This window comes from Drosophila mauritiana, chromosome 3L (assembly GCF_004382145.1).
Source record: "Drosophila mauritiana strain mau12 chromosome 3L, ASM438214v1, whole genome shotgun sequence".
NCBI lineage: Eukaryota > Metazoa > Arthropoda > Insecta > Diptera > Drosophilidae > Drosophila > Drosophila mauritiana.
In genome coordinates, this window is record NC_046669.1 from 21,580,648 (window position 1) to 21,607,858 (window position 27,211).

The 27,211-nt window shown below is 46.1% G+C and overlaps 1 protein-coding gene across 1 annotated transcript in view; it reads left to right on the top strand.

Moving 5' to 3' along the window:
• LOC117140829 (MOXD1 homolog 2) overlaps positions 1 to 27,211 on the top strand; it is a 113,609-nt gene that overhangs the window by 42,887 nt on the left and 43,511 nt on the right. The window contains exon 2 of the mRNA XM_033303936.1: positions 6,850 to 7,682. Coding sequence (XP_033159827.1) covers positions 7,164 to 7,682 — 519 coding nt within the window. The 5' untranslated portion in view covers positions 6,850 to 7,163. The remainder of the gene's footprint in view (positions 1 to 6,849; positions 7,683 to 27,211) is intronic.

Below are 27,211 nucleotides of genomic sequence, written 5' to 3' on the forward strand. Positions count from 1 at the left end.
TGTCTGCTTATGGAAACAACAAGCGGCCAATACCAATACCAAAATAATACCAATGCCTCCCAGCCCCCTGGTCATATGATATTTGTGTTGTCGGTTTGTTAACGCTGACAGACAATTAAGTGTTTGCTTTATGTTTATTGGAATGGACTTTGGTGGGGACTTGGAGCTGCGCGCTCCGTTCCTCCTTAGCGAATTGATTGATGGCGCTGGCTGAAAGAGTTGTCTCGGGTTACCTGCCATCAAACATTTGTTATTTGCTACTTGGTGCAGTAAAAGGGCCAAAACTAACAGCCTACAAGATGCGGATTCCGGAATCTGGATCTGCTCGGGCCGGGCCAGATGACGTAACGGAACGGAAACTTTTTAATTAAAATTCGAAAAATTAATTAAATATTTTCTGTGACGTCGTCGAAAACAACAACAAGAAGACCAAGTACAGGCGGCAGTGCGACGGCGTTGACGATGACGACTTTGAGATTAAATTTCCTACCTTCATACCTACCGAAAATGCAAAAGGCAGCCCCAGACACAGGAGTCCATGGTGCGAGGGGGGGCGGGCCATGGGCAGGAGGGAAAAGGGAGAGCGTTGAAAAGTTTCACTCTGCCAAAATAAAAAACAAGCAGAAAAAGCAGAAGAATTTCCCAGGCAGGAGGCAGCAAAAACGGCAACAATATCAAGTGCAAAATGAGAAAATTCACTTGCCTGGTTCAAAAACACACAACTACGAGAAGTGAGGGGTGTGGGGTGGGGGGAGCATTGGGGGGAGTAGTTGTAACGGGGTCCCGACTTATAGCAATAGACAGAAACAAAAGAAAGTTCCCGGCCTGGGAATAGAAAAGGAACGTTCGTTCGGCTCAGAGTGCTGGAGAAAAGTGAACGGAGTTTCGCAATTGCAGAATGAGTAAGAGCCGAGAGAAGAGGCAAGTTTGTTGATGCGCAGCTGATAAGCCAAAAAGATGACACACAGCCAGCAGAAATCGCTGGAAGTAGCAAGAGTGGGGTCTGGAAAGGAGGCTGGCAGCTTTCTCCAGCTATTTGTGTATCCATTGCAAGCTAACAGCACAAACAGACCCAGAGTAAACCGAGTTGGATTCTGCAGACAGACGGACTGCGAGATTTAAGTTGCAATTTGCTCAGCATAATCCTGCATACTAAATCCACTCGCCAAAGGTCATCCACCTACCTGGATTCTCCAAGTTATCCGTCCATACCCTTCCAAGCCAATTCAATCAATCATCCGTAGAGCAGCGATATATGGAGATAGAACGCCTTACTGATGTATTAACATATGCCCTGTGAAAAGATAGATATCCCCCAGCTCAGATACTTTCGGATTCAGATACTCCGCTTTAAAGTTGGCCTTTGTTTGCCTTTCGTTAGAGCCAACTCAAAAGATAACCAGAGCTTGCCAACTTCTATCAGTGTGTGTGTTTTTATATATCCGTGCATTTAATCCAATTGCACCCAAGTAGAACTTTTTATAACTATGCCGACAAGCCAATTATGCCAGAGTAAATAGCAATCTCCACCCAGCACCAGTTGAAAATGTTAAAAACTTAAACAACGCTGACATATTTCCCCAGATGCCTTCAAACTTCCATGCCAAAGTGGTGAGAAGAACGAGGTCGGGAGGAGCTATACAAAAATGTTATGTCAACGCAGCTCTGAGGCCGACAGCCCCCCTTTTTCACCCCTTTCCCCCTTTTCACCGCTTTGATGGCAAGAAAACCTTTTTTCATTTCGTGTTTAATGAAAAATGTCAAATAAAAGTGCCCAAAACAGAAAACGTCAGCAAAGTGCAAAAAGCTTTGTGCAATAGTTTGCAGGTGAATCGAGGCAGGAGGTGCAGAATGCCAATAAAAAGCACACTGGGTGGCGGGGGGATGGCCTGCGGGGAGGGGTTGGGGACTCTACTCTTTTCGGCACACTAATTACTATTTATTCGAAACGAAAATTGCTAACGAGCAAAAGATATTACCAGGGCCATAATAATCAACAGGCAGCAGGGCGCTGAACATGGCCATCCAGGCATCCAATAGAAGGAATTATTATTTTTTATGATTATTTAAATTACGCTGTAGCTGGAGCTGGAGCTGGAGCTGGAGCTGGAGTAGCCCAGGCAGGAACTGCTGGAATGTCGGTGCAATTTACAAAAGGCAGCCACTTTGCAGCTCCATAGCTGCCTTCACTAATAGTTTTCATCAGTCGGCTGGCCCACTTACAGTGGTCTAAGTCTCGGATGAGTCCCGCCCAAAAGGCCTCTGCCCGAATAAGCCCTAATTCGACTAAGCTTCTCATTTTCGAACCACTGTACATCCAGTGGTAGCAAGACTGAAGAAGCCTGCAGCTTTTAGTGCAATTGGCTGCCAGCTTGTTTAATGATCATTAAATACGAAGACGACACACGATGGACACAGAAGCCTTGGGTCGCAGGCGCAGTTTTGATTCAAACCGCTCTTGACCAGGCCTTAATAAATGAGAACAGGTAGTTCCTCATTCTCCTGCTCCTCCTCCTCCTGCTCCCTCCCGCCACGTAAAACCCCACTCAGCTCAACTCAACTCGAGCCCGGCCCAGACTTGTTTTTTCCACCGCCTCTGTTGCCCGGGGCCAAGTGCTTTGGACTCACTCTAATTAGTCAATTTTTTTACTCAATTAAATCTGCAAGGCGGCGAGCGGAGGAAGCGGCTCCGATGGGCAGCAGGGTAGATGGCCTGATGGGCCTGGAAACAGCGGCAGAAGAGCCACTCGAGTAAGCAAATGATGTGCAGTAATTAGTGGAGTCCCAGCGCATCTGTATAAACGTGCATACCCACATAATTCCCAGTTTGACTTGTCTCAGAAAACCTTGCTCCGTTGACGATAAATAATAATTTTTTGCCCCACCGCACGGCCGGCACTGGCAATTTTCGCTGGCAGGCTGCAAGGATGACAGGTGCAGTGACAACCACACATGCACATGCATCCAGATACACGTTCGCACAGGCACAGATACACATGCATACTCCCATGGATACCCAGATACTCGGCTGCAAGTACAACAACTTACATGTCATACAAGTTGCCTCGTACATTTATAATCAAGCTGCGGCAACCGCAGAACTCTGGAATCGACAACAACCACGAGAACGCACGGCATCGCTGCTGTTGTTATTGATGTTGCAGTTATTGTAGTTGTTGCAGTTGTTGCTGCCACATGATGGAGCATCTTGGACGATGACGAAGGCCCAGTAGCATCCCGTGTACATGCCGCTTGTATCTGCTAAATGAAAACATACACGGCAAGCCAACCAGCCCCCTTCTCCCGATCCCCGGGCTTCTGGGCCAGCGGCTAAGCAAAGAAATTGCCACAAACTGCACACTGGGATGCGATTAGAAAGTATCGAAATGTGCAAAAAAAAGTACTAATTACTAATGGTGGTGAGAGAGCATTCCACTTGGTGAGGGATATTAAAATGTGAAAGAATTCGATTACTCCCGAAAGTGGAAGGTGAAAGGAAGAGAGCAGTTCGCACAAATCAGAACCCATCGTTATTAATGATGTGTGAAATGGAGAGGGCAGGAACGGCTTGTGATTGTGCCAATGAGTTGGCTAAATATTGTAATTAGAATGGAATCAATTAAGGGAAAGGAATACCTCAGAATGACGGAAGCAAGAAAACAATTTGTACGGCATCGAATTTCCCAGTGGGTATGGCAGTGATGGCAAAACCAAAACCATTTATTTTCCCGTAAGCATCGACAGCTTAGAACAATAGATTGGCACACTTACCTTTAAGTTGGATGCTGAAATGGTATTTGCTTCAAGCTGACTAGACAATATATTGCATTAGTTTAAGTTCTCTTGGGTGGTCTGTGTAAATCAGACGCGATTCTGTTGAACTTAGATTCAAGCTTCAGTAGCATTAGTTAGCTCATTTTCCAACTCAAGAAATGAAATCAATATGAGTTTGGCCTATTGCTACCACCTTGGGACCCCCTGACACCTCTTCCATGTGGACTTGCCCCACTGTGGCCAAGGCAAAACATCCTCATCAATGTCGTTGTCCGTCTGCCGGCGAACAGAAGCAGCCACAGACCAGATCTGGGGCCACAGCCTCCCCTCCTGCATAACTACCCGCTCCACCTACAAATCGTGCAATGATGAAACCCATTGGACAAAGTCTTTGACTTGTATTCATTTTTTCCAGCTTTTCTTTCGCTCTTTCTCCCATTCTTTCTTTCCGCTTCTGTTGGCTCTTTTTTCTGTGCCGCACGGCGCTTGGGAAGGCTTTTATATGCCTCATTCAGTTGCATCTTTTTGCTCTCCCATCAGATGGAGATGGAGATGGAGCCACCTTGGGCTTGGCGATAGAGGGGGCTACAGGCAGCCTGCTCTGTCCGTTTTGTCTGGGTTTTTGTGTAAAAGCGACTAATGTGTCTACGGAAGCCATTTCGTGCCTTTTAGAACCAGTTGCCGGAGCAATCTTCGAGTTTGTGTTTGTTTTGCTTTTGGCGTAGTTAATTCGCCAAGTAATAATATTATACGAGCGGCCGGGCGAAGTACTTGTGCTTATGAATGTCCTCTGGAGATGGTGGAATCTCCAGAACCTCCTTAAATGATCGATACTGGGGCAGGGAGGCGCTCACGATGCCATCGCTGGCTGTGTGTCGAGGACCACTTGTACTTATGAATGTCGTCTTGGTCTTGAGCAACATGCTGTGCACAGGCTGCAGCCTGGCAGAAGGAGGAACCTGCCGGACCTGCCTCCCTCCAGGCTAAATTGGCTTGAATTTTACGGCAGCAGCAGCGACGGCCAGAGCAACAATCATGATGATGAGGACGATTGGCCTCGCCCGAGCTCGGCCTGTATTTAAGAGACATCATTCATCTGACCGCCCCATCAACGACAGTCGAAGTCTGCAGACTGCAAACTCTGCCTGGCAATGACGACCACGATGACGATGATGATGATGACGACAGCAATAATAATAACAAACAGCAAGAGCAACAGCAAAAACAGGGGAACCCTGTGCCCTGTGTTGTACAAAGTACAAGTCCGCATAATTATAATCAACGTCATTTAACGTTGCCGGCCGTCACTCAGCGCCATCGAGAACATGGAGCAAGAGGAGCCCGAGCCCCATCGAGCTCATTGTTGTGTATCTTTCGGATACATTTTTGATAACAGCGGTGGAGCGGAGGGGCGGCACAATAACTTTGTCGTTGGGAAGGAAGTGAAACATAAAAGTCACCTATAAATATACCATAGAAATCTGCTAGAATATTGCGGCCGTATCTTCGAGATACATTTGTCGAATGACAGGAACTTCCTAAAATTACTTTTATTGGTCAACATTAGGAAGAGATTGTTATGGCGGGGTATATCTTGCTGAGATATATTCAATTTTCCCAAGGGCACATCGCATAAGATAATCAAAACGTTATTACTATCTGGGGTAGTGAGTGAGAGCATTCCATATTCGCAATGGAGGAAAAGCATTCTAGTCTCTGAAATCATTCTCCGTTTGGGGCTTTACAATTCTGTTTGTTGGCCTGGCGTTTGTTGACCTTTGTCAACTTTGAACACGCGACTAAGCACTCGGAATTAGCGCAAATACATTTTAGTATACACGCCACACGCACTCACACAGCTGCGGAGGTGTCTATGAGTTGTGTCGAGCCAGCGGAAGTTGGCTATTTATAACAAATTACCAACCATTTGACATTTACCCAAAACGCCGACGTCAAATTAAAGATTTGTGTAAGACAGTGTTGGCTGAACAGGGGGCGGCTGGGCGAGCACTTTTGGCATGTAATCAAATGTAACCGCACACCAAATATGCGCAGACAGCTGCGATGGCAACTGAGGAGGAGGGCCTGAAGAGTAGGACAACTGGTGGTATACGGGTGGACTAGACGTCGGCAATGCGCTTGCGGTTCGCCTGGCTAAGTCGCGGCGATTTAATACAATAAATCCCATTCCTCGCCCCAGTCTGGCCTCGCCCCCACATGGCTTCCTAACTAACAGAAGGAGGGATAGTCGTCCGGACAGAATTACGGACAAACGGACGGACAGACAGGCGGACAGACGGACAGCTATTTGACTCGGGCTCAGTTCTGGGCGACCTTCTTCATTAAAATTATGACAAGCTGTAATTATCTTCGATTTGCTTTGACCAAGCCACCATGCACTAATTGCGTGCGAGGTGGAAGACGCTTGACATCGGAGAGGGAAAGCCGGAATTAGTCATTCTAAGACACAAAAGATAATGGCGCGGTTAAGTGCAGACGGGAAAGATTTTGATGTGAGTGAAACTGATTTCCATAGCAGATGATTTCATTCTTAAATTTTAACGTTTTAAATAAGTGTGTGATATTATACTCGTATTTGCCATCTTCCTGTTAGTGGGCTTCCAGTTCTTAAATCTCAGGTTTGAGTTGTTACCCCCCCGCCGAATTTAATTTTCCCGCTCACTCGAGTACTCTGAGCAATTTCGATTTCCGACGTACATTGCTGTGAAAACTGCGTGACCAGGCTAATTAACGCTTCAAGGAAAATGTTGACGAACTCCCAACAACAACAATGGCAGCAAAAATTAACCGTCAACTCTGTTGTGATGTGTGGATAGATGGATGGATGGTTGGGTTGTATGAATGTCTGCGCGGCTTGAGTAGACGGACGAGTATCTGAGTAGCTGGGGATGTGTATCCCATAGATACCGGTTCATAATTTATGTAATTATATGCGTTTAAACATTGCAGCACGAAAGAAGACCGAGGGCAGGAATCGAGTTCTTTCAACCATTATAGCCGACAACAAATTATAGCAATTATATAACATTTTTTCTCTTTCCTTCCAACTTTCAGGTTGCATCCGCCCGATCAGGCAGAGCTTAAGCTTTGTTCATCCGCGGCTTTGTTCGTGTGACAAGCGAAACTAATGAGCACAAATCGGAAGCAGGAAGCAGCAAGCAGCAAGCAGCAACGAAAGTAAAACTGCTTAAGTAAATACTCGTAACTGTGATAAGACCAAAGAAAGCACAGCGGATCACAAGTTGCGTAATTACGAGCCATCGTCCAGTGATTTTGCGCGCAATAAATGTCAACGTGGCAACAAGGAAAGTAATCACAACTATTTGCTAAACCCAAGCACCCAGCAAACCAGCAAACCATCTCACAAAATGGCTCACCCACGGAAGGCAGTTGCGCCACCAGCAACACTTCAACTTGCCCCACCAGCACAAACAGCACAAAGCCCGGCAGCAACATTGCTGCACAGCAGAAGAGCCTCAAGTTCAAGGCGGTCATCGTTAATCAGATGTTTTATATCCTGCCACACGTTCAACTTCTTCCTGCTGCTTCTCCTCTTCGCCAGCGGAGTCCGGGCTGCCGGCAAGCTGGCCACTCGGAGCAACAAAACATCGGGCTCATCGTCAGCATCGGCAGCATCGGGAGTCGGAGCCGGAACAGCGGCAACTTCGGCAGCGGCGGCGGCAGCGTCTGGAACACCCATTTGGGATCATGCCATCGATTTGAATGAGGATTTTCGCATACTATGGCAAATCATTAATCAGGATATAACGTTTGAAATACAGGCACGTACCCTGGGCTACGTCGGGTTCGGATTCTCGCCCGATGGCAATCTGGCTGGTGCCGATATGGCCATCGGCTGGGTGGACAAGGGTCAAACCTATTTTCAGGTAAGTGAAGCGCAAAATAAAAACCCAGCACAAAGCAAGTTCCTGAGGGTGGGGTTTGGGCTGAATACCCGTAGATGGGGTCTCCTGCGCTGCGCGCCTAACGATTTTTCATTCCCCGCAGAACGTTTTCATTTTTCCGATGCGTGTGGACGGAAATTAAGGGCAGTCCAAGCCGGCCGGTTGGTCAACTAAATGAAAAGTTGTCGCCCTAATATCATCCAATTTATTCTCACAAAGTCTCGTTCCCAGGGCAAACATTTTGCGCTGCCTCTGTGTTGATAAATATGTTGTATGAAAAGTACACAAGAAAAACATTTTGCCACTCAACTTGGATTGTAATTAATTTGTGGCAAAAACAAACAGTCCCACAAAAAAGGTGCGCGAAATGTACATATACACGTAGACGGCTTCGCCGGCCCGGTCGCTTGAATAATGACAAACTCATTTGTGGCATTGGACAGAAAAGTTTTTGTTGGCGCTCCATCCGCGCTTCCCTGGCTAGCTAGCTAATGGAATAGTTTTTAGTTTTGCGGTTGTTACTTGATTATATCACTTAATCTGGCCGCTCGGGAGTTATTGCCAGATATTTATTGCCGCGTTATGTCGTTTCCCTGGGACGTGCTTAAGGATATCGAGGTCGCCAACTGGATTTGTCCTTTTCAATTACGGCATTATAGCAAAGGAATGACATACATAGTTTGTAGGTCACATTTCACGTTCGTCCGGGTCACCTTCTGGTTTTGTTCGATGCGACTATCGGATTGTAGAAATTAGTGGGACCGATCAACCATTTCATTTCAATTCGTGGGACAGCCATCAAGAAACCAACAAACTTTTGACCTCGCCAGCCAATAAAACGCTAATTTTTCGTTTTTATGTGTAAGACTCGTTGGAGACGACGTCATTTGGCCAAGGTCCTGGGCCAAAAGAAAGTGGTAGCACCTTCACAGCTCCTATTGAAGTGGGTGACCCTCCAGGAAGAGTAATAGGAGTCGTCACTGCAAAGTGTCTAATGAAATGCGAGTATTGCGTGCTGTGGTTGCGTAGCTCTTCGTTTTCCTTTCTCTGTTTTATTTTTTTCACTCCTGGCCTGACAGGATATGCGTGGGGCAGGAGTGGGCGGTGCGCGGTGGGTGGTAGGCCAATTGTACGGGTGACACAAACAGAGAAAGCTTTTTTCTTCCTCGTTGTTGCTGTGTGATTTAATGATTTTCGAGGCAGCCAACGAAAATGTCACCCACACACATAGCGATTGTTATTGTTGTTGAATGTTAAATACCAGCCAGATACATTAATATGTCTGTCTACCGCCCCCGACCTGCCCCGCCCCCTGCTCGGTCTGCTTGTGTGACGGTGTTAATTTCACATCTTGACGTGTCGTTGGTAATTGCGAGTTGCTTCAAACTGTACATACAATATCGTATAATGGGACTCGTGACTGTCACTTCACCTCGCCGGTTTTTGTGAGGGTAGGTGGGCTGGGGAGCTTTGCTTTGCCTTTTTGTATGGGCGCCGATTTGTGGAGAGGTTAAAAGGTTAATTAGAGCTGAAATAGATATGCCGATTTAATATATTAATTAAGTGCCACAGGTGCACAAGCGAAGGTGAGTGAGGAAGGACACAGCCATGATAAAGGACCTGTTCTAGTTTGCACTTGCCCCGGGCTCAGTGCTTTTGGCGTGCATGATTCGCCTCTTCCCTCCTCGCCTCGATTCAGAGAAGTTTATCGCCTCTAAGTTTATAATTACAAGTGTCTGCTGGCCGGCCTGCTAATTGAAACAAATTATGCCATTATGCATATTTCCGATATGAAAATATTTATGGCAATCAGAGCACCCTCGTCGCCCACTAATTGTCTAATTTTTGGAATACTATTGTCGCCAGGAGGGGTATGAAATATGAATAGGCCAGTACATTTTTATGTCGCTGGCATTTATGGAATTTCCATTTAAAATTCAACACACATCGAGAGGGCGGGAGGGAGCAGAACATTGACCATAAAATACTTGCTTCTAGAATTTGTTCAATTGACTTTAAGCAGAGTCGGAGGGAATGGAATCCGGTGCCTAAAGCCTACGGGCGACTCGACATCGAGAGTCTCTCTCTGTCAAGAGTTTTTATCTTAAGTGTCAGCCCAAGGGCAAATATATAAGCATAAGCTTAAGTATTTTGGGCGGGAAGGGCGCAGATGGGGGATAAACGATGGAGCAGCCACTGACATAGTTCTCATTAGATTGAACAATGTGTGGGAATTTTCGCATTCAATTTGGGTTTCCTTTGGCTCGGCTTTTTGGGCAACTGCCATGTGCCTTGGCCTGGCATACTTGAAATCGTTTTTGCTGGCATGGTTATAGCCTCCTCAGCCATTATTATGATTATTTCGCGAGTCTGACAAAACCTCAAGAAGTTTATTTTGGTTTTTGAAAGGCTTGTGGGAAAACTTTAAAGCCAATTGAGAAACTGTTGGAAAATATTTAATATTTACTAAGTAAAATTCATAAAATACATGTACATCGAAATTGAAAAGAGTCCAGAATAAAACAAACAATTTGATAATGCAACAAACGCAGTACGAATTCAATCACATCAACATAATTTTAATATCTGAATATAAACAAGCTGCTTTGAGAAATGTATTTGAAATGTATCTCACAGATAAACACGCATCTAAATGGCATTTTAAACATTCCTAAGTCTTACCAACCGCTTACACACAGCTTTATTGGGATATCACTCAAGTGGGACAAATATTTGATAAGTTTCCTCGGGTTCCCTCCTTATCTCTCTGTTTGGCTACCCAGGCTTTCCCAGCAGCCGGTTCTCGGATTTCACCCAGAACTATCATCATTTATTGGCCAGTTGACTAGCATCTGAAGTTGACACTCCCACAGCGCCGACGACGACAATAAGTGTAACTCTGTAAGTCCGTTCTCGGAGTTCCCCTGCGAGCAGAAACTTTGCCCACTTTCACCCGCAGAGTAGGAGACGTAGAAGTCGGCCAAGTCACGCAAAGTCAAGTCAAGTCGAGTCAACTCTACTGAATTGAAGACGGGGACAGGCACTAAATGGCCTCGGCGAATCCGCTTTAAAAGCTGACATAATCAACAAGCCAAGAAGTGGATCTGGAGATGGGGATGCGGATGCCGATGGGAGTGGGGATGGGGTCCCGGCCTATTAGTCGCCCATTATTTTGTAGATACTTTTGCGATAAGCCCTTTGCCGTTGCCGCTGCGCCGAAAAGCGGCGATGATGATGATGATGCCACACCTAAAGAGAAATACTAATTTCGTGTAATTTATTTTCAACTTTTATTACGCGCGCCCCGAGGAGCGGGAGTCTTATCAAAATTTTAATTAATACGCATCTGAGAAAAGTTTTGTGAAAATGGTTTCAACGCCGAGCGGCCGCTGCTGCCGGCTGGCCAAGGCCGAAAGGGCCCAAAGCCAAAAGCTTCTTCTTCTGACGTTAATTAGTGCCATCCGAAGTGGCTGGCGACTTTGTTGCACTCGCTGGCGGTAGTGAACTACAACAAACAAGCCACAACAAGCCATTAGCTGTTTAGAGCAGCCAACAAAAACCAAGAAGCGATTAGTATCTTAAAAGTACTTAAAAGGTCGTTACCCTGGCCCCATCTAAATACGCAGCGAAACAAAACAAAAAATGTGGAATACGGCGAACTTGGCCAGCGACTAATTATTTAATTTCAAGTTTTAAGCATGCCTCAAGACTGTCAGTCACTCTGAATGTAGCTTACCCCTGCGGGCAACCCCACCCCGATCCGCTCCACTCGTAGGTACCCAACCCATTAAGCGCAGAGATAACAGATCCATTATAGGAGAATTACGAGTGCGCAACATCAGCGGAGCGCCATCAACATCACAGTCGTCGTCGTCATCTTTTGCTAATGACCATCGATGCGATGTCGATGTTTTGTGCTTGTGGCCATCGCAGTACATCACTCAAACCCAAGGTTGCCTAAGAATTGACAGCGGCGGCGGCGGCGGGAGGGGGCTTGCTCTTGGTATCCAATGTATCTGGTCGGTGTCCATCTGTTTATCTCATTTTCAAGTGGTTACGCTGCACAAAAATAAGACGAACCGGTGCCGAAGCTTCATTACAAACTCATTAAAGTTGCTCGAAATGAAACAACAGTTTTGGCAACCTTTTGAACCCCATGCGTGCGCACTTTTCCCCAGATATAAGTGTATCTGCGAGATACATTCGACATTACCATCGACATTGGCATTAGCATTAGCGCGATGTTCTATTCGGTCGTACTGTGCTGTTAATTATCGGCGGATGATTAATTATGGCATTCGGTCCAGTTCGAGCATCGCAAGATCTGCGGCTTGCTTGGGGTCCGGTTCGGAAAACTCCCCAGCTCTCCCTTTTGATTGGCATATGAGTAATGAGCTTTTTGTTCTGCGTTTTTTCCTTTTCCACTTTTCGTATTTCATTTTTTTGGTGCCCATGACATGCGAACGTCTTGGAGTGTTTTGAGTAATTTTTCTGCTTGTACAATTTGTGTGTGAAATTGTTTTTCCCCTGGTCATACCACAAATTCTATCTGCTGCCCACACACACTCGTCATCGGTTCGTAGATACATCTATCCAACAGCTTGCATGTCATCACTTCAGAGTTCAGATACGGAGTTCTGGGTTTTTTTCTCAGCTTTTGTTACTCGCTTTTTGTATTTGTTTGATTGGTCCGCTGGTGCTTTCATTACTTTCTCACAGCTGTGGCTTAGTGGCGTGCTCAGCGCTTAGAATTCAATTAGTTTTATAGACATTATCCAATTTGTTCCTCTTCCATTTGGATTCGTGGCTCTGGGAGTGTTGGGTGCGTGTTCCGCGGGAGTGTGAGCCCGGTATCCATAGCTGAAGCGATTCGCGTGCGGAGCTCAATGGCTATTCTGGATCGCACTCTCTATTGTTCCGTAAAGCACTATTTGTAGTGGCGACACGCACACTCACAGAACGCCTACGCACACAGACACTCCTTCATAAATCATAAATACATGCTGGCAAATTATACAGATGAGAAACCCCTCTGTTTCTGGTTTCGGTTCTCCTGCAGCAATTTCTATGCTCGCGCATCAAAAGCACCAACCCAAACCAAATAAATAATAGTTAAATTTTTTCTATTATATCTTTCCAGACGCATAAATATTTTGTTATTTAATTTTGTGATATTTACCCTCGACATTGCCTTGAGCTCTTTTATTGAGTGTGGGGAGTGTGGATAGCAAATTGCCCCAATTGTTATGGGGAGTTGAGGGGATATGTGTGAAAACTCTTCAATGGGATAAGAATGGACTGTTAGTCTTGCGATGATAAGCTATATTCTTCCATTGCAAATTGCAAATAGGGCTTAAAACTATTTACTACTTTTGCGGTCCACTCCCTTTTTGGTCAGCATTACAAAACGGAATTGCAGTGATTATTGCCATTACCATAACTCAAATCAGCAGCTCATCAACTAATGAAATTCCATAACTTATTGATGTATATCCCCAACTCCTGCACCAGCATTCCAGTCCCAATGGACCCAACACATTTCAATGGCCATAAACTATGCATGGGAAACTTTCTCGGGATGTGCCGCAAAAGTACTTACCCAATCGAAGCGAATCGAATCCAATCGAGCCCGACCTAGCTGAGCGATTTCAAGTGCATAGATTTATGCTAACTTTCGGCCAATATCAACGTCATTACTCATCAGTTTCGGGCTTAAGCTCACTCTCATACACACTCAGAAACACACACGCACAAGAAACTGGCAAATCAATTAACTGCCAAATCAATTTACAATTTATGCATAAACTTTATAATCAATAGACTTAAGCGCACGATGACTCCGTCTCGATCTCAATCCCGATCCCCCTACCATCCCACCATGCCACCATCCTACCATCTTGTCAGTTTTAAAGCCAAAGCCGTAACAATTATGGAGGAGGGGCCCAGACCGAGGACGGGCAAATCCGTTAGGCCATAAAAGCCATAAATGCTCAATTACAGGAAGTAAATATGCACACTTGATTGCAGAATATTGCGTAGATGGCCAGGCCTTTGGTTCTGGCTTTTACTCAGTCTCTGGCTAAGACTCCGGTCTGAGCTGAGACTTGTCCTGGCCAAGTTGGTTGACTTTTAAAATTATCGCACATATCAAAACTGCACAAAGTGTCTGAGCCTGTGTGTGTATGGCAGGGAGAAATTTAATTTCATTACTTTCATGTGACATAAACCGTTGTCGGATGGCCTGGCTGGATTTGGCCTGGGCCTGGTCAAAAGCCTCTGGTCGTGTTGTTTCGTCTTCCCGGGCTTCATGGCTCCTCTAAGCATTTTGATAATCTATTGCACATAACGCAAACCTCAAAAACCGCAAAACAGCCAGCCCATACCCCAAGACACTCCTCATGACTGGATCCTGGGTACTGGTTACTGGATACTGGAACCCCTCCACCACTCCATCCCATCCCATCCGAGCTGAAGGCCCCATCTTCGGGGCTATTAGTGCGTCGTTGTCTTCGGCGGGACAATGCCAAGTGCGCATATTTGCTTTAGCAGCCGCATCTTCGACAACGGTCGCCTCTTGGCCAAGACAACGGATAATTGCAGAAAGTACCGTTGGCCATATGCGAAAGATTCTTTTTCCCAACCCCACACTCTCCCTCATCCCAACCAGGCCTGGCCGCAATTTTCGTTGCGTTTGCAAAATATTCGCTGGTGTCTCACCAGCTCAATTTATGAGCGTTGAAAAGGCTTAGAAAACGCGAAAAGGGGGAGGGGTGCACCGAGAGGGGCCCCTTGATTATGTTGATAATGTCAGCAGGAGAAAGGGGTTAAGAGGGGCCAGCGCCAAACCAGTTCCGACCGGTTCCCAGGCAGCATCTTCTTCTGGCCGGCCAGTCATATTAGCCCGTCCCGTTGCCAATGTCGCAGCTTGTACCTGTTGTTCGTGCTGCTGGCGTGCGTAAACCGTCGGAGTGCAGCCCAATATGGTCAACGCTCTTTTAACCATGTTTACACGTTAAGTGTGTTTGTATGTTAAGCATTTGCCTCTTCGCCTCTTTCTTGCGATTCTCGCTTCCCAGGCTCGGCCGCCCGGCATTCCCAATTGTTTTTGCAGTTGTCGCCGCTGTTGTCGAGTGTCTTGCTAATCACTTTTTGATTGTCAGAGGTACCAGAAATCACACCCGCCCCAAAAGATGTAGATAGATTTGCTCTGCATCCTCTGCATCGGCCAGCTGAATTGGTAAATGACCATCTTGAACCGGGTAACCTTTCTAGCCTGGGCTATTTGTATATTTGTTTTGGCGTTTGTATCTGATATCCGCACACTTTACTTGCTAACGGGACTGCAGATGCCACCAAGCCAAAAGGAGTTGCGTGAAAGCATATTTATGTAAAGTGTGTGTGTTTTTTTCGAAAGGCGAGTTAAGTGACATTGCAATTGGTGAATGGCAAGCGGAACGCAAAAATAAAAATAAACTAAAGCTAAATCCATATCTTGCATCTCCCTCCACCAAGCTGCTGCGCTCTCTTTCCTCTTTGCGGCGGCAATTTTTATATTCATCATTAATTAAGCGCTAAACAGACGCCCGCTGCGCGGAGTTTCTGGGGGATTTTCATCGGGAAATGGTGGGGCTCCGAAAAGCGCTCAGCATGACATCATATTCAAGAATCGGTAAGGGAAGTCGTCTTACATACATGTATGCACGTATGCATGTATGGAGCAGTGCGAGGGGCGAAATGTGAGTGCTGTAAACTGAGAAAAATCGTTGGAAAGTGTTAGGTAGTTCTAAAAATCTTTTGGGAATTTAATAAGTCTACTTGGTCAAGGGGACTTTATTTACGTACACCTAGATGATATCAACATATTTCTCCAACAAATTAAATATGCCACCTTAGCACTGAGAATCCTTAAAGCTAGTAACCTTTTTTCTTAGTGCACTTATTAAAAACTGCATGGAATTGATTTGGATTCCGCCGCAGCTCATCACGGGGATAGAGGGTACGATTATGATGGTGATGCTGCCGGATTGCGGCCGCTGCGTGGTGAGGACTCCTGCCCGGGCCGCGTGTTAATTAAAAGCCACTGGACGCTGGACCGGGCGCCTGGTGGGCATGCGGAGAGCAGGAGGGGCGATTAGAGGCGACGTGGAGTGAGTGCAACAACCTTGGCACTTCCTGGGTACTTAGTCAACGCTTCGGCCTCTTGATTATGGCTGCATTGCTGGGGTGGGGAACACACACACTCGGTCTATATCTATATATATAAATGTGTACTCTTGAATGCGAATGCGTAGGCAGCACCAATATATACGCTCCCCATAAATCCCCTTTCATGCCCAGTAGCTGGAGACAAGGCGATTTGAGAATGGGCACTGCGAACTGAAACTGGAACTGGGCATTAGCGTCCGCTGACTAATGATGAAATGCGTGGCATTCGCTGAGCTGGGTTGGGTAGGGCACGGGCACGGGTACGGGTCTCATTTATGTAGAAAAGGATTAAGGCCATAAACCAAATGGCTGACGTTGGAGCTTAGCATGAAAAATGATTGCCAGGCCAGTCATCAGTCGGTAGTGTTTTTTTTTAAAGGCCCAGCCCTACCCTCCGAAGGTAGGTGTTAAAGTGCCACAGATTGTGGCCTCCGTCTCGGACTCCTCCGATCTCAGCCAGCGGAGACAAGTGCACTGGCGGAGAAATAAGCTGGGATTGGAAGCTGGACTGGGATTGAGATTGGAAGCTGGGTGCGTTCTCGGGCGGCCAAAGCCTCTGAGTTATTTGCATAAGTATTTCTGATGTACGTTGATGATGGAATTTCAGTGACTCGATTAAGGCGGTGAAAATGTGCCCAAGCATTCGGGTTATTCAGTATGGAAAATTAATTAGAAATCCTGGCTAGGGCGGGATTGCCAGCGCCAAGAGCGCCTCGATAATTCATTCCAGGCGATTGAAATCGTTTGGGCCAACATCTTTGGCTAATACTCGGACATTTGTTCACTGGCCTCGGCGAAATGCCCCCGCAAGAAAAGTTTTTATTTTTCAACTTTCTGTCAAAGTTTTGCGGCCACCGGAACGAGCTCCAAGTCAAACAAAGCTTGACCACATCGAGCGAGACAATGGCACCCAAAGGCGCACTTAAGGCGGTCAAAATGCACACAAATCAAACTTGGCCCAGTCCGGTCGGGAGACGACCGTTGGTCTTTTATTAAAAAACCGTAACTAATGATGCCTAAATTCGCAATAAAAATGAAAAACCAAAGGCACAATATGGTCCATTAGAGGGCTTTGTTGCTGTTTTTGCCGAGCTATTAGAGGTTCGTCGCTCGCAATTTGAAACAATTTTAATAATACAAAATAATATTGCGCAGAGAAGCCAGAAAGGCAAACATCGTGGCTAGAAGAGCGGGCGGGCACCGGCTTATTGTGACAAATTTTAAGTAATTTCATTTTTATTTCACCAACAGCTTCAGCTTTTTATATTGTTCAAAGGCCCGAAGCAAAGGAAGTAGACGCAAAAGCACAAAATCAGCCCAAAGAAAAATCCGAAAACAAGGCAGAACTCAAAGCAGCTTTTCACTTTATATAAATTTCCCTTTCGCAGAATCCCAGCCTGCTTCCGTCTCATTAAAGTCGCACTGGGGAAGAACAAAACTTTCGTAGTCTCCCGAATTCCCAGAATATTTATTTGCACCTTTGCCGAAGGAGAAACGCTCCCCCCTTCGACACTTCCCGCTCTTGTTTTGTTTATTTTGCATGTGTCTAAAAGGCAGACAAAGCCAAAGTCAAAGCCAAAGCCAAATCCAAATCCAAATCCGAAAGCCACATGGCCCAAGGCGTGCGAAAGCCGACAAAACGGAAAATACTTCAATCAATGTAAAAATTGGGCGAAAAAGGTAGAACATATAGGCCAGGTTGGTGGGACTGAAACGGCCTGCAGTTGGGCAACTGGGTGGCTGGGTGGCTGGCACCAGGAAGTGGAAAAATAATCAGAGAAGTTAAATCTGTGGGCGCCATATGCCCACCGCCAGGTCGACAGACGAAACGACAGACACACCGATGGCGAGGGAGTCAGACAGAGACACACCCAGGCACATAAACAATGAAATGGCTGCTTAAATATATCTTCCTGTTGTATATGCATACCCTGTAGAGCAAAAAAGGGTAATCCCTAGGGCATGACAATTGGAACGAAGATTTGGGCGATGAACCAAACGAGTGTTACTATTGTTATTACGAATTTTCCAAAATTCCAATACTTGCAAAGTATCTGTCCCAAGTAATGCATCTAACATTTAATCGTAAACCATGAGATACATTAACAAAATTGTGTAATACAGGCTTTGCAATGCAATGAGTGTCTTTGCTTCGGTTACTACCGGCCTTCAAACAAAAAAATTCAACTCGGTTTGTTTGAAAGCCGAGAGCAGAAGTACCCTGCAGACTGGGTAGGTTTGGACCGGGGTTTCGCCGCCCTCATGGCAATTGTACTGAGCTTTTGAAGGCTCCTTGAAAACCTATTGGAGCTATAAATCCTTTGTGTTTTCAATTTTTATTTTATTGCTCTCCGCAGGCAAGTGTGTGTGTGTGTGGGTGCGTGCCTCGCCCAAAGTGTTTGTTCGTGTATGCGTGAATTTGAGTCCTTGTGGCAAGGTGAGCACCAAAACACCGAACCGAACTCTGCCATTTTTCGGGGGAGTGACTCAGTGGCAAGAACAGAGCCAAAAATTACAGCACGCTTTCAGGAACAAGGCGCAAATGCACAAAGTAGTAGAATTTAAACAGATACAGCTCAAACTCGGCCCCTGGGGGTTGGCCACTTCCATTTCTTTGGGGTTAGTCCTGGGACGGGGGGTTGAACACTACACTTCCGCGTTCGAGGCAATTGAGTTAATCTAGCAATGAGTTGAGGCCTGATGGGGCAGGTAGAGCAATTGGGGATGTGTGAAATTGTTGCTGGGGTGGCGTCTCTGAAGTGGGCGTCTCTGGAGTGTGGTTGCAGCAGATAGCAGATGTGCCTAAATAATTGCTGATAAATAACAATAATTCCGGGGACGGGCGAAGACAAAAAACATAATTGGACGCCCGGATATTGAAAGTGAAGTCAGCCAAATAAAAGTTGATTTGTCTGGGATATTATATTCGGACCTGAATAATTCCATTTAATCTGGGCAGATTGCTCAGTCATTTCCGAGCCTGATTCTTGAACACTCTTTTGATTAGAAGCCGGGTGCTAAGGTCTTTAAGTTTGCTGATGTTTCGACTGTACGGTAATCATTTGTTTTGTTTTAAAGCAAGCACCAAAGTCGCAGCACAATGGGATCTTATACATATATACACTCTAAGGACTCGATTGCATTCATGCTCCTCGCTTCAAGTTCTATTCCCCAAACAATTCATTCAGTGTAGCTCTTTATTCGCCCGCTGTTTTTGTGCCATTATTGTTAGAGTTGCTTTGTTGCTGCTGCTCACTTTTCACGCTCCCGCCATTTAAACGTAGAAATAAATGACTCCTTGGCTGGAAAGTTTATTTTAACCTCCAAGCCCGAGAGTGCACGGAGCAATAATCGAATGTGAGTGAATTAAGATTGGGGAATTGGTCTCGAACAATGGAGTGAGTGGAAAGTCCTGCCACATGCGAAAATTATCCCTAAAGTAAACACAACAAGAGGTAGAGAAGAGGCTTTCTCCGGCTGACCCTCCTCCATCCACTCGAATGTATTTTTTTATTTGTTTGCCGATAACACTTGGCACTAAAAGGGGACCACGAGGATGGCAGCTGGCACATGTCCTGGTCGGCCTGGCCTGCGACAGCAATCAGGACTCTCTACAAATAGCAACAAGCCAGCTTCCCCTATCTCGCCCTATCTGCTCTCCGCTTGTGTTTGTGTTTTCATCAAATAAAATTGACACACACAAGTGTTAGCCGCTTAGGTTGACAGCCTTCCCTTTACTTCCATTTCCGCTTCCACATCTGCTCTAAGCTCTCCTTGGCTTTCCCTCGTCGGGGGACCGAGGATCCTACGGCTAAGGACCCGACTGAGGTCTCCCCATGCCCACTCTGACTTTGGCCGCCTGGTTAACTCCCCATCTTGGTGCTTTTGGGGTGTTTGTGCTAGGCCTGAGCTTTTGATTTGACAGTTTAGTTAAATTAAATTGGGGTTTAGACAAAATAAATAGGAAGCCCTGACCGAACGGAAAATCTATTCAGTGACGTGAGTCTCCTGAACCCAAGGATTTTTGTTACGTTGTCAGGAAATCTAAAATTCGGCTTATGTTTTGCTTTTACTTATGTTATGAATAATTAATAATCAACAACGTAAAAAGATGCTTAGCAGAAAACTTGTGAAATATAATAAAAACACATAAGTAAAATAATACAAATTTCATTTTAATCAGTGAATTTGAGCCCTTTGCATTTTAATGGGACACTTTATTCAATATTCTACGAATCGGAAATTTCTCAATTAAGTATACAATTAACTTGACTTTTGACATTAATTTTGTTTGTTTACATTCGTGGCGACGTACAATCACACAGCCCAACAGCTACAAGGTAAATTTCAAATGTCTAAATTGCCATTTACCTTCATCAGAAAACTCGCCTGCAAGTGGAATCTAGTTATATCCTAATCGCCACTCAGACACACCCACATAAACACTTTATACCCCCTCCGAGCCCGGTTTAAAGTTCAAAAGCGTTTGAGGCAACGAAATGTTTGAGCGGCAGAGCGAATCCCGGAGGGTTGGGGTTGGGTGATCCAAGTGTTTTCCCGGGTTATCCAGGGTTCGGAGGGGTGGAGTTGGCTTGGGGCGACCGGCGATGCCTGCGTCAATTGAAGTTTTAACATACAAATGTAATTAAAACGTTTTACGTATCCGCCGCCAGGCACAAGAACCAACAGCACAAAACCCTTGGCGTCTCGGTGTGTGTGTGTGTGCGTGTGTCCAGAAAGGGGAAGCGTTTTCCATTCCTCACACAGCCACAAACACACACATCCCTACAGTATAGTATACACTCACACAAACCAGGCCGAGACACTCGAAATTGTTGCCGGCGGATGCAATAAGTTGGTGATAAGGTGTTCATTCCCTGGGGTCCGCAGGGGAAAACCTTTTGCAAACTTGTCAAAAATCAGAGAAACGGGGAGAGGATACAAAAAACGTGTTTTCCGAGTTGCTCCCCGGCAGTGAAAACAATGCCAATGTCGTTGTTAACCTTTTTTCAGCATTCGCCGCTTGCCTGCCGGGCACCCACCACCCATTACTGGCCCAATCCCCACCGGCGGAACAGCTCCCCTGGACTATGACGCAAACAATGATATTTACATTTTTTATCTTCGTTAGCCCGACCTTACCCATTTCCCTCTCGAATTGGAAACAAGCCGAAGGGCTCCAGGCATCTCGGCACGTTTTTGGGGGCATTTGCTGAGGAGCGAAATAAAAACGGTGGGGATGAGACTCATATCAAAGCGATCATGGATTTATGGCCTTAATAATAGACGAAACGGAAGGGACGGGCCGGCTAAAATGGACAGAAAAGGGAGAACGCCAGTGGACCAGTAATTAGAAAAAGGATTTTCCTGTATATTTTTTCGGAAATGAGCCATTTCGTTTTCTCCGAAAAAATAGGCCATAAAATACGTGAGCTGTTGCCCAAATGGAAATGGCGGGAATTTACGCGAGACTTCTATCTTAGTTGTTTTGGATTTAAAAGTCCACTCTTTCGTTCAATGTGCACTTATTAAATTGTCGTCGTCCCGTCGTCCCCATGGTATATATTCATCAAATTCGCCCTTTAAAAGCGACCCTCAGGGTTGACAGCTTATCAAACTCCCAAACAAAGTCACAAACAAAAAAGAATCCCAAAAAAGGAGCAGCTGCCACAAAGGGTGCACACCACACACACACATGTGTGCTTGGAAAATATGCGGGATGCGAGACACCATTTGCTCATTAAAATAAAATTTTTGCACAAATATTAAATAGCCGAAAATGTTCCAAGGCATATAATCCGAATGTCGCTGGCAATCCCCAATCTGCGACTGACATTGAGTGGTTAAGTGGTGAGCCGGAGGGCAGGGGCACTTTCATTGAGGGACGAGTGCAAGTTCATTTTTCTGAGATAACTCTCTGGTGGCACGGAAAGTGTCAAAAACGCTTAATAAACGTCAATGTCAGGCGATTCCAAGTCAGCGGCGAAATTCAAAATTTTTCAAACAAAACACACTTCTGTCAGTCGGGAAAGACGGGCTGCGAGGCTGGTGGGAGTGGGGGATGGATGCTGTCAGGGTTTCAGGATTGGAGATTGGTATTGGGGATTGGAAACCGAAGCGCAATTGAATTCGCAGAGTCAGGCGAACCGGGAAAGGAGCCGGAGCATCCTAGGACACCCAGGACACACATCTCGATGCCAATCCCTCAATTCCGGCTCTCGGTTTCACACACTTTCATTTCATTTCACTTCCATCCATTCCGTTTGGTTCGCCTCGTCTCATCCAGCCGTCGTTCATTCGCTTGACAAATGGAGTGTCATAAATGCAGCCCTTAAGGGCAGACCTCCCCTAACCCTCCCCCCAAAACACCTCCCACCCCTTTATGCTAAACGACACGTAGACAGGCAGACCCATCCCACAGACAACCACCCCGCCCCTTCCACCACCCACGCAAAGCAGGCCGGAGAGCTAAAAATGCACTGGGGGATTGGAAATTTATTTGAATTTGCTTTTAGTTTTCGGGTTTGCCTGTGTGTGAGATACATTCAACAGATTTCGATGGCAGCCGTTACGGATCGCATTTAAAAGTGGTTTCAATGTTCAAACTGGGCGACAGAGTTGTCTTTTGCACTGGTTGCACTGATGGACGAAAGATGTACCTAGTAGGCATTCATTTAATTAATTTATAATTTTACCACGGTATTTTCAAAGAAATTTGTACATAACTGCAAGTCATTATTTACTTGCATGCATCAAAGATTAAGATATTTTGAAAGAGAACTGGCCGGATCATCGACTATTGATGCAGTGTGTCCGAGCAGGAGTGGTTGCTCCTGACTACCAATTGCACGGTACCAAAGAACCAAAAGAACACCACCCACCACCCAGCTGCAGAAGGGACACCACCCGCAACCACAGACGAAAAGTGACAGACGTCAGCTTAACAATATGACAAATACAATTTTTCGTCTTTATAATTTAATTTTGCTGTAAAAACGCATTATGGTATAATGCGTTGGGCTATCTCTGACTGCCCCGCCCCTTACCTACATCAAACGCAGAGTGCCATCATCAGCGTCAGCATTCGCATCCAGCATCCGCATCCGCATCCGCAATGGTATGCGCACTCGCATCCGCATCCGCAGGCGAGTGGGCGTGGCCGGAGGCAGAGAGCCAACAGCGTTTGGGCGGCACACTCTCGGACAATTGAAAGCGATATATAAAAAATAGTCACTTCCTCTGGCTCGCTCTATCTCGCTTCCTTTGTTTCTTCTCATAATTCCTCCCTTTTTATGAATTATTTTTATTCCTCCATTTTTGCGGTATTTGTCAACAAGGAGGGGGTGGGCGGATGATAATGGAGTGGGGGTTGGGGAGAAGTATCTGGATGAACGCCCTAGAGTTAATTTTGAGTGACGTGCAAAGTTTGTTAATTGAATTTGCCTTTTTGATATGTATGTCACATTGATGATGACGCCGCAGTACAGTGGGGACTAGCTAAGTGGGTTGTGTACATGACATTAATTGAGCGCACTAGTTAAAAGGGTTGTTTGCGTTCCCCCTCCCGTCCATTACGTCACCACCCCACCCGTACCCGATCCCGCCGGTTATGGACAGCCATCAGGTTCAGCCGAGCTGAGTTGCCAGTTGGGTTTCGAGAAATTGTTTAATGCAAATGGGCAAATGGGCGAATCAAGTTCCCCCTCGGGGCTACGAGACTGAGATTGCGGATAGGAGAGTGCTAAAAAACAATGGGGAGTGGGGACGGTCCCAGAAGTGGAAAATTAAACAAGCGTTGACTTTGGAAATTAAAGAATCCCTTTGATGAGTGCTGTCCAATTAGGGGTTAGAACAACAATGAAATGATCTCTTCCTTTTGGCCATTAAATGCAATATTCTGAAATTGGTCCAATAACGCTATTACGGCGCTATTTTGAAATTACTTCAAGTATGGAAATTGTTAGCAGAGAAAAGGGCTTGTTAAAGCGAAAGAACTTTAGTAGTTCATAGTTTGGAGCTGTCTTTCTTATCACACACCTGATTGGTCGATCCACTTGTCCGAATGTCCACTGTGCGCTTTCATTAATCCGGATGTTACTCTTTCTGTGCGCTGTGCTCCACTTTGATTTTGATTGTGTGCAGCTGCATTTCATTCGACCACGTTTTCACCCATCCTACCCCATTCCATGCCACACCTCCTGCCCGTTTTTAATCATTTTAATATGCCACTTTTTGTCCGGCTGTCCGACGCTGCTTAATGCATCAATGAATTTAACAGTTATCAACGGACAAGTGTCGAGGCGGGAAAGTCGGGGGATTGTTGGAGGAGCCGGGGAATGGGACTGACAAATGGCACGGACTAATTTATATGTGTCGAATGCCATCGCATGCATTCATACAGCCTTAGTGGGCAATAATCACTGGACGATTTAATGTAATATGACCATTGAAGAACATTTAACTCGTTCAATTGCTGTCATTCCCGTTCCTGCTCGCCTGCTCCATTTTCCGCTGGGTTACAAATTGCCACACTGACTGAACAAGACAAAGTGATTGATATTTAATCTAAAATAAAAGCCGAAAGTCCGTTGGGCAATTTCAATTTTAATAAAATGCCTTTTATCTGCATGAATAGAGGGGCGGGATAGATTGAAATGCAGTGGGTCGTTGGGCTTCGGTTGGGATGATTGAAAGATGGAGAGGGAGATGAATGAAGGATTCTCCCACTTGGATCTATACAAAGTTTACAATCGGAGGGCGGGTGCCGGCCAAGTTGCATTGCATTGCACAATTTGTTGCTGTTTGATTTCATAAAATATTAACTAGCAATCTGCAGTGTCTGCATATATATGCTGCTTATGTAGAAAGCCGGCCAAAGTCTAGGGTTATGCAAACACACGCAGCTCCCGAAGATGAGAATCCGACTGAATGATGGTCAGACGGACAGCCAGGCTGGCTTAAAATCAACTGAAAGCGATTTAATTTGCCAGAGTCCGAGATAGAGAGCACTCTGGCTGGAGGATACAAGCTCCTTCGGTTTTTGGCTGAGGCTTCAATACCATCCAAAGCACTCAACGTGCTCGAGCCCCCCTTGAACACACTTTAACTATATTAATTGATATACTTGCTCGCAGCGGTAATTTAAGCCAACTGAAGTCGCCTGCCAATGCCAATATCATCAGACCGCCCCGCCCCACGCCTCCAACTACTCATCAGCATCATCAGAGGAGACGGGCGAACGGGAGTGGGAGTGGGAGATTTGGAAGTGGAATTGCCTGGGTGTGGGCTAGAGCCTGATTCTGGGTGGAGATTTCGTTTCTTGATGACTTTGCCCAGAGGCGCGCTCTCTTTTTGGCGCTGACGTAGGGGAGAGTCTGCTCTGCCGAGAGATGTACATTGTACACACAGAACAGACTTTGTGCACTCCTGCAGGCAAATAAGCAGGCAACATGGCGGATACGTAATCAAATGTACATAAGGCATCAAACGACGACGGCGGCGACGCCATCAATTCCTAAGCCAAAACAAGCGCGGGCGAGTGTGTGAGCAGGAAAACTCACTCGGCTCTCCAAAGAAGCTCCTGTAGCATATAGTATAGTACATCAAGTGCAGGCTAGAAGGCTGGCCGGCTGGCAGGCAAGGAAATGGCGCAGGAAAGGAAGGACAAGCAGTGCACAGGAAAACAATTTACAATGCCACCAACTTAACAGGATGAGCAGCGCAGCAGAGGAGCCGGCTCAGAGGCGGGGAAGGGGTGTGGGAGGCTCCATACAATTTTGGCACTGGCAAATGGCAATAGATAGCTGAGACAGTTAGATAGTTGGCAGCAGGAAGGGGCGTTTCGCAGAGGTGGGCTCGACAAGTTCTCGGGAAATTACGAGTTCAATAGCTTGGGCCCGCAGACCTCTACCTCCATTCATCACACTTTTTTCAAGCCGATTGCTATTTTTCCGTTTTCCCCGGAGGTCGCTCCATCTGAATCATAGAAACCTGTCGTAAGCTGCTAACCTTTCTCAAAGCGTGAAAACTCCGAAGAACTTTGCTGGCAACTCTCCGAAGGCACACATTAGTTGGTCTGTGTGTGAACAGAAAGGAGAGCTAACATTTTGATATTCGTGTGATATGTGTAGTGGGATTCAGTGGGAGTGAGGAGGGGAGCCAGAACCAACCCTTTTGCTGTACGTCTGCTCCGGAGTAAATCTGTACACGATGCCGGGCATTAGTGGCGCTTCGAGTGGGGGTGGGCAATAAGTTTAATGTGTGCTGCGAGCATATTCCAAGGCCTTTGCTAGCCAGCTGTCAGTTCAGCTGAGTTCAGATGACTTGAGCGGAGTCGAGTTGAGTTTGCCGTGATGACGGTTCCCCTCTATGTACTTCCCTGAACTGTCCCAGCTGACGTTGAATTATCATAAATTGCCGAAGTTTGTTTTTGGCATAACAAAACTTGGGCGGAGGTCCTCCACGAGCCACAATACTGCGAATGGGAGTGTGAAAAGTTGCCATCAGGCGAAAATCACGACAATTAGGTTCATGTTGTGTGGCGGCGCAAAGGGTTTCCAGCATTGCAGTGGCGCAGAGTGGAAGGACTTTGCATAAGTCCCCTTTCTCCCCGTCGGCCCATCCTTGCCGCATAATCCTATTAAATTCACGTTGCGGCCTGGAAAAGCAAAGTAAAGCAACTAACCGGCAGGGGGAAAAGCGCAAAAGGTGCTTAATTTGTGCGCTGCTTTTATTGATTTCCCCCAGTCACCGCCCCTTCCCCTTCCCCAATCCGATTCCCTATCCCCCGCCTCCACCCTGCACACACACACATTAGAAGAGGAGCTCCGGCTAAAAGGCATTAAAGTCTTGACAAGGCTATTAAATGCTTAAGAGGCAGCGACGTTAATGACAACATCGCAAAAAGGCCAAACCAGGGCAAACCAGGGCAAGGAGCTGTCTGCTCGAGCAGAAGTAGTCAGGCAGACGCGACGAGAGCCGCGCAAGGATTACAATTTACGAGTCCTGCGAACCATGAAGGTGTGATAAAATTTCAGCAATTAAAAAAACGTGTGCGTTGACAACGCCAACGAGAACGAGAACGGGATCCGGCTGTGAAAGATGGGGAGGAGTCGGTGGGTGGTGGTGGAAACGCAGCGTCGAGGACCTGCGACAAGTACAACAGGAGAGCCGAGTCAACGTGGCATGCAACTTAAAAAGAAAGTGGGAAATTCAAATTTCAATAAAGGTCTTAAAGAAATACTCTTTCGAAGGAGAGGAACAAAATTTAAGAAGACACTCCCATTAATTATCGAAATAATGGTGTT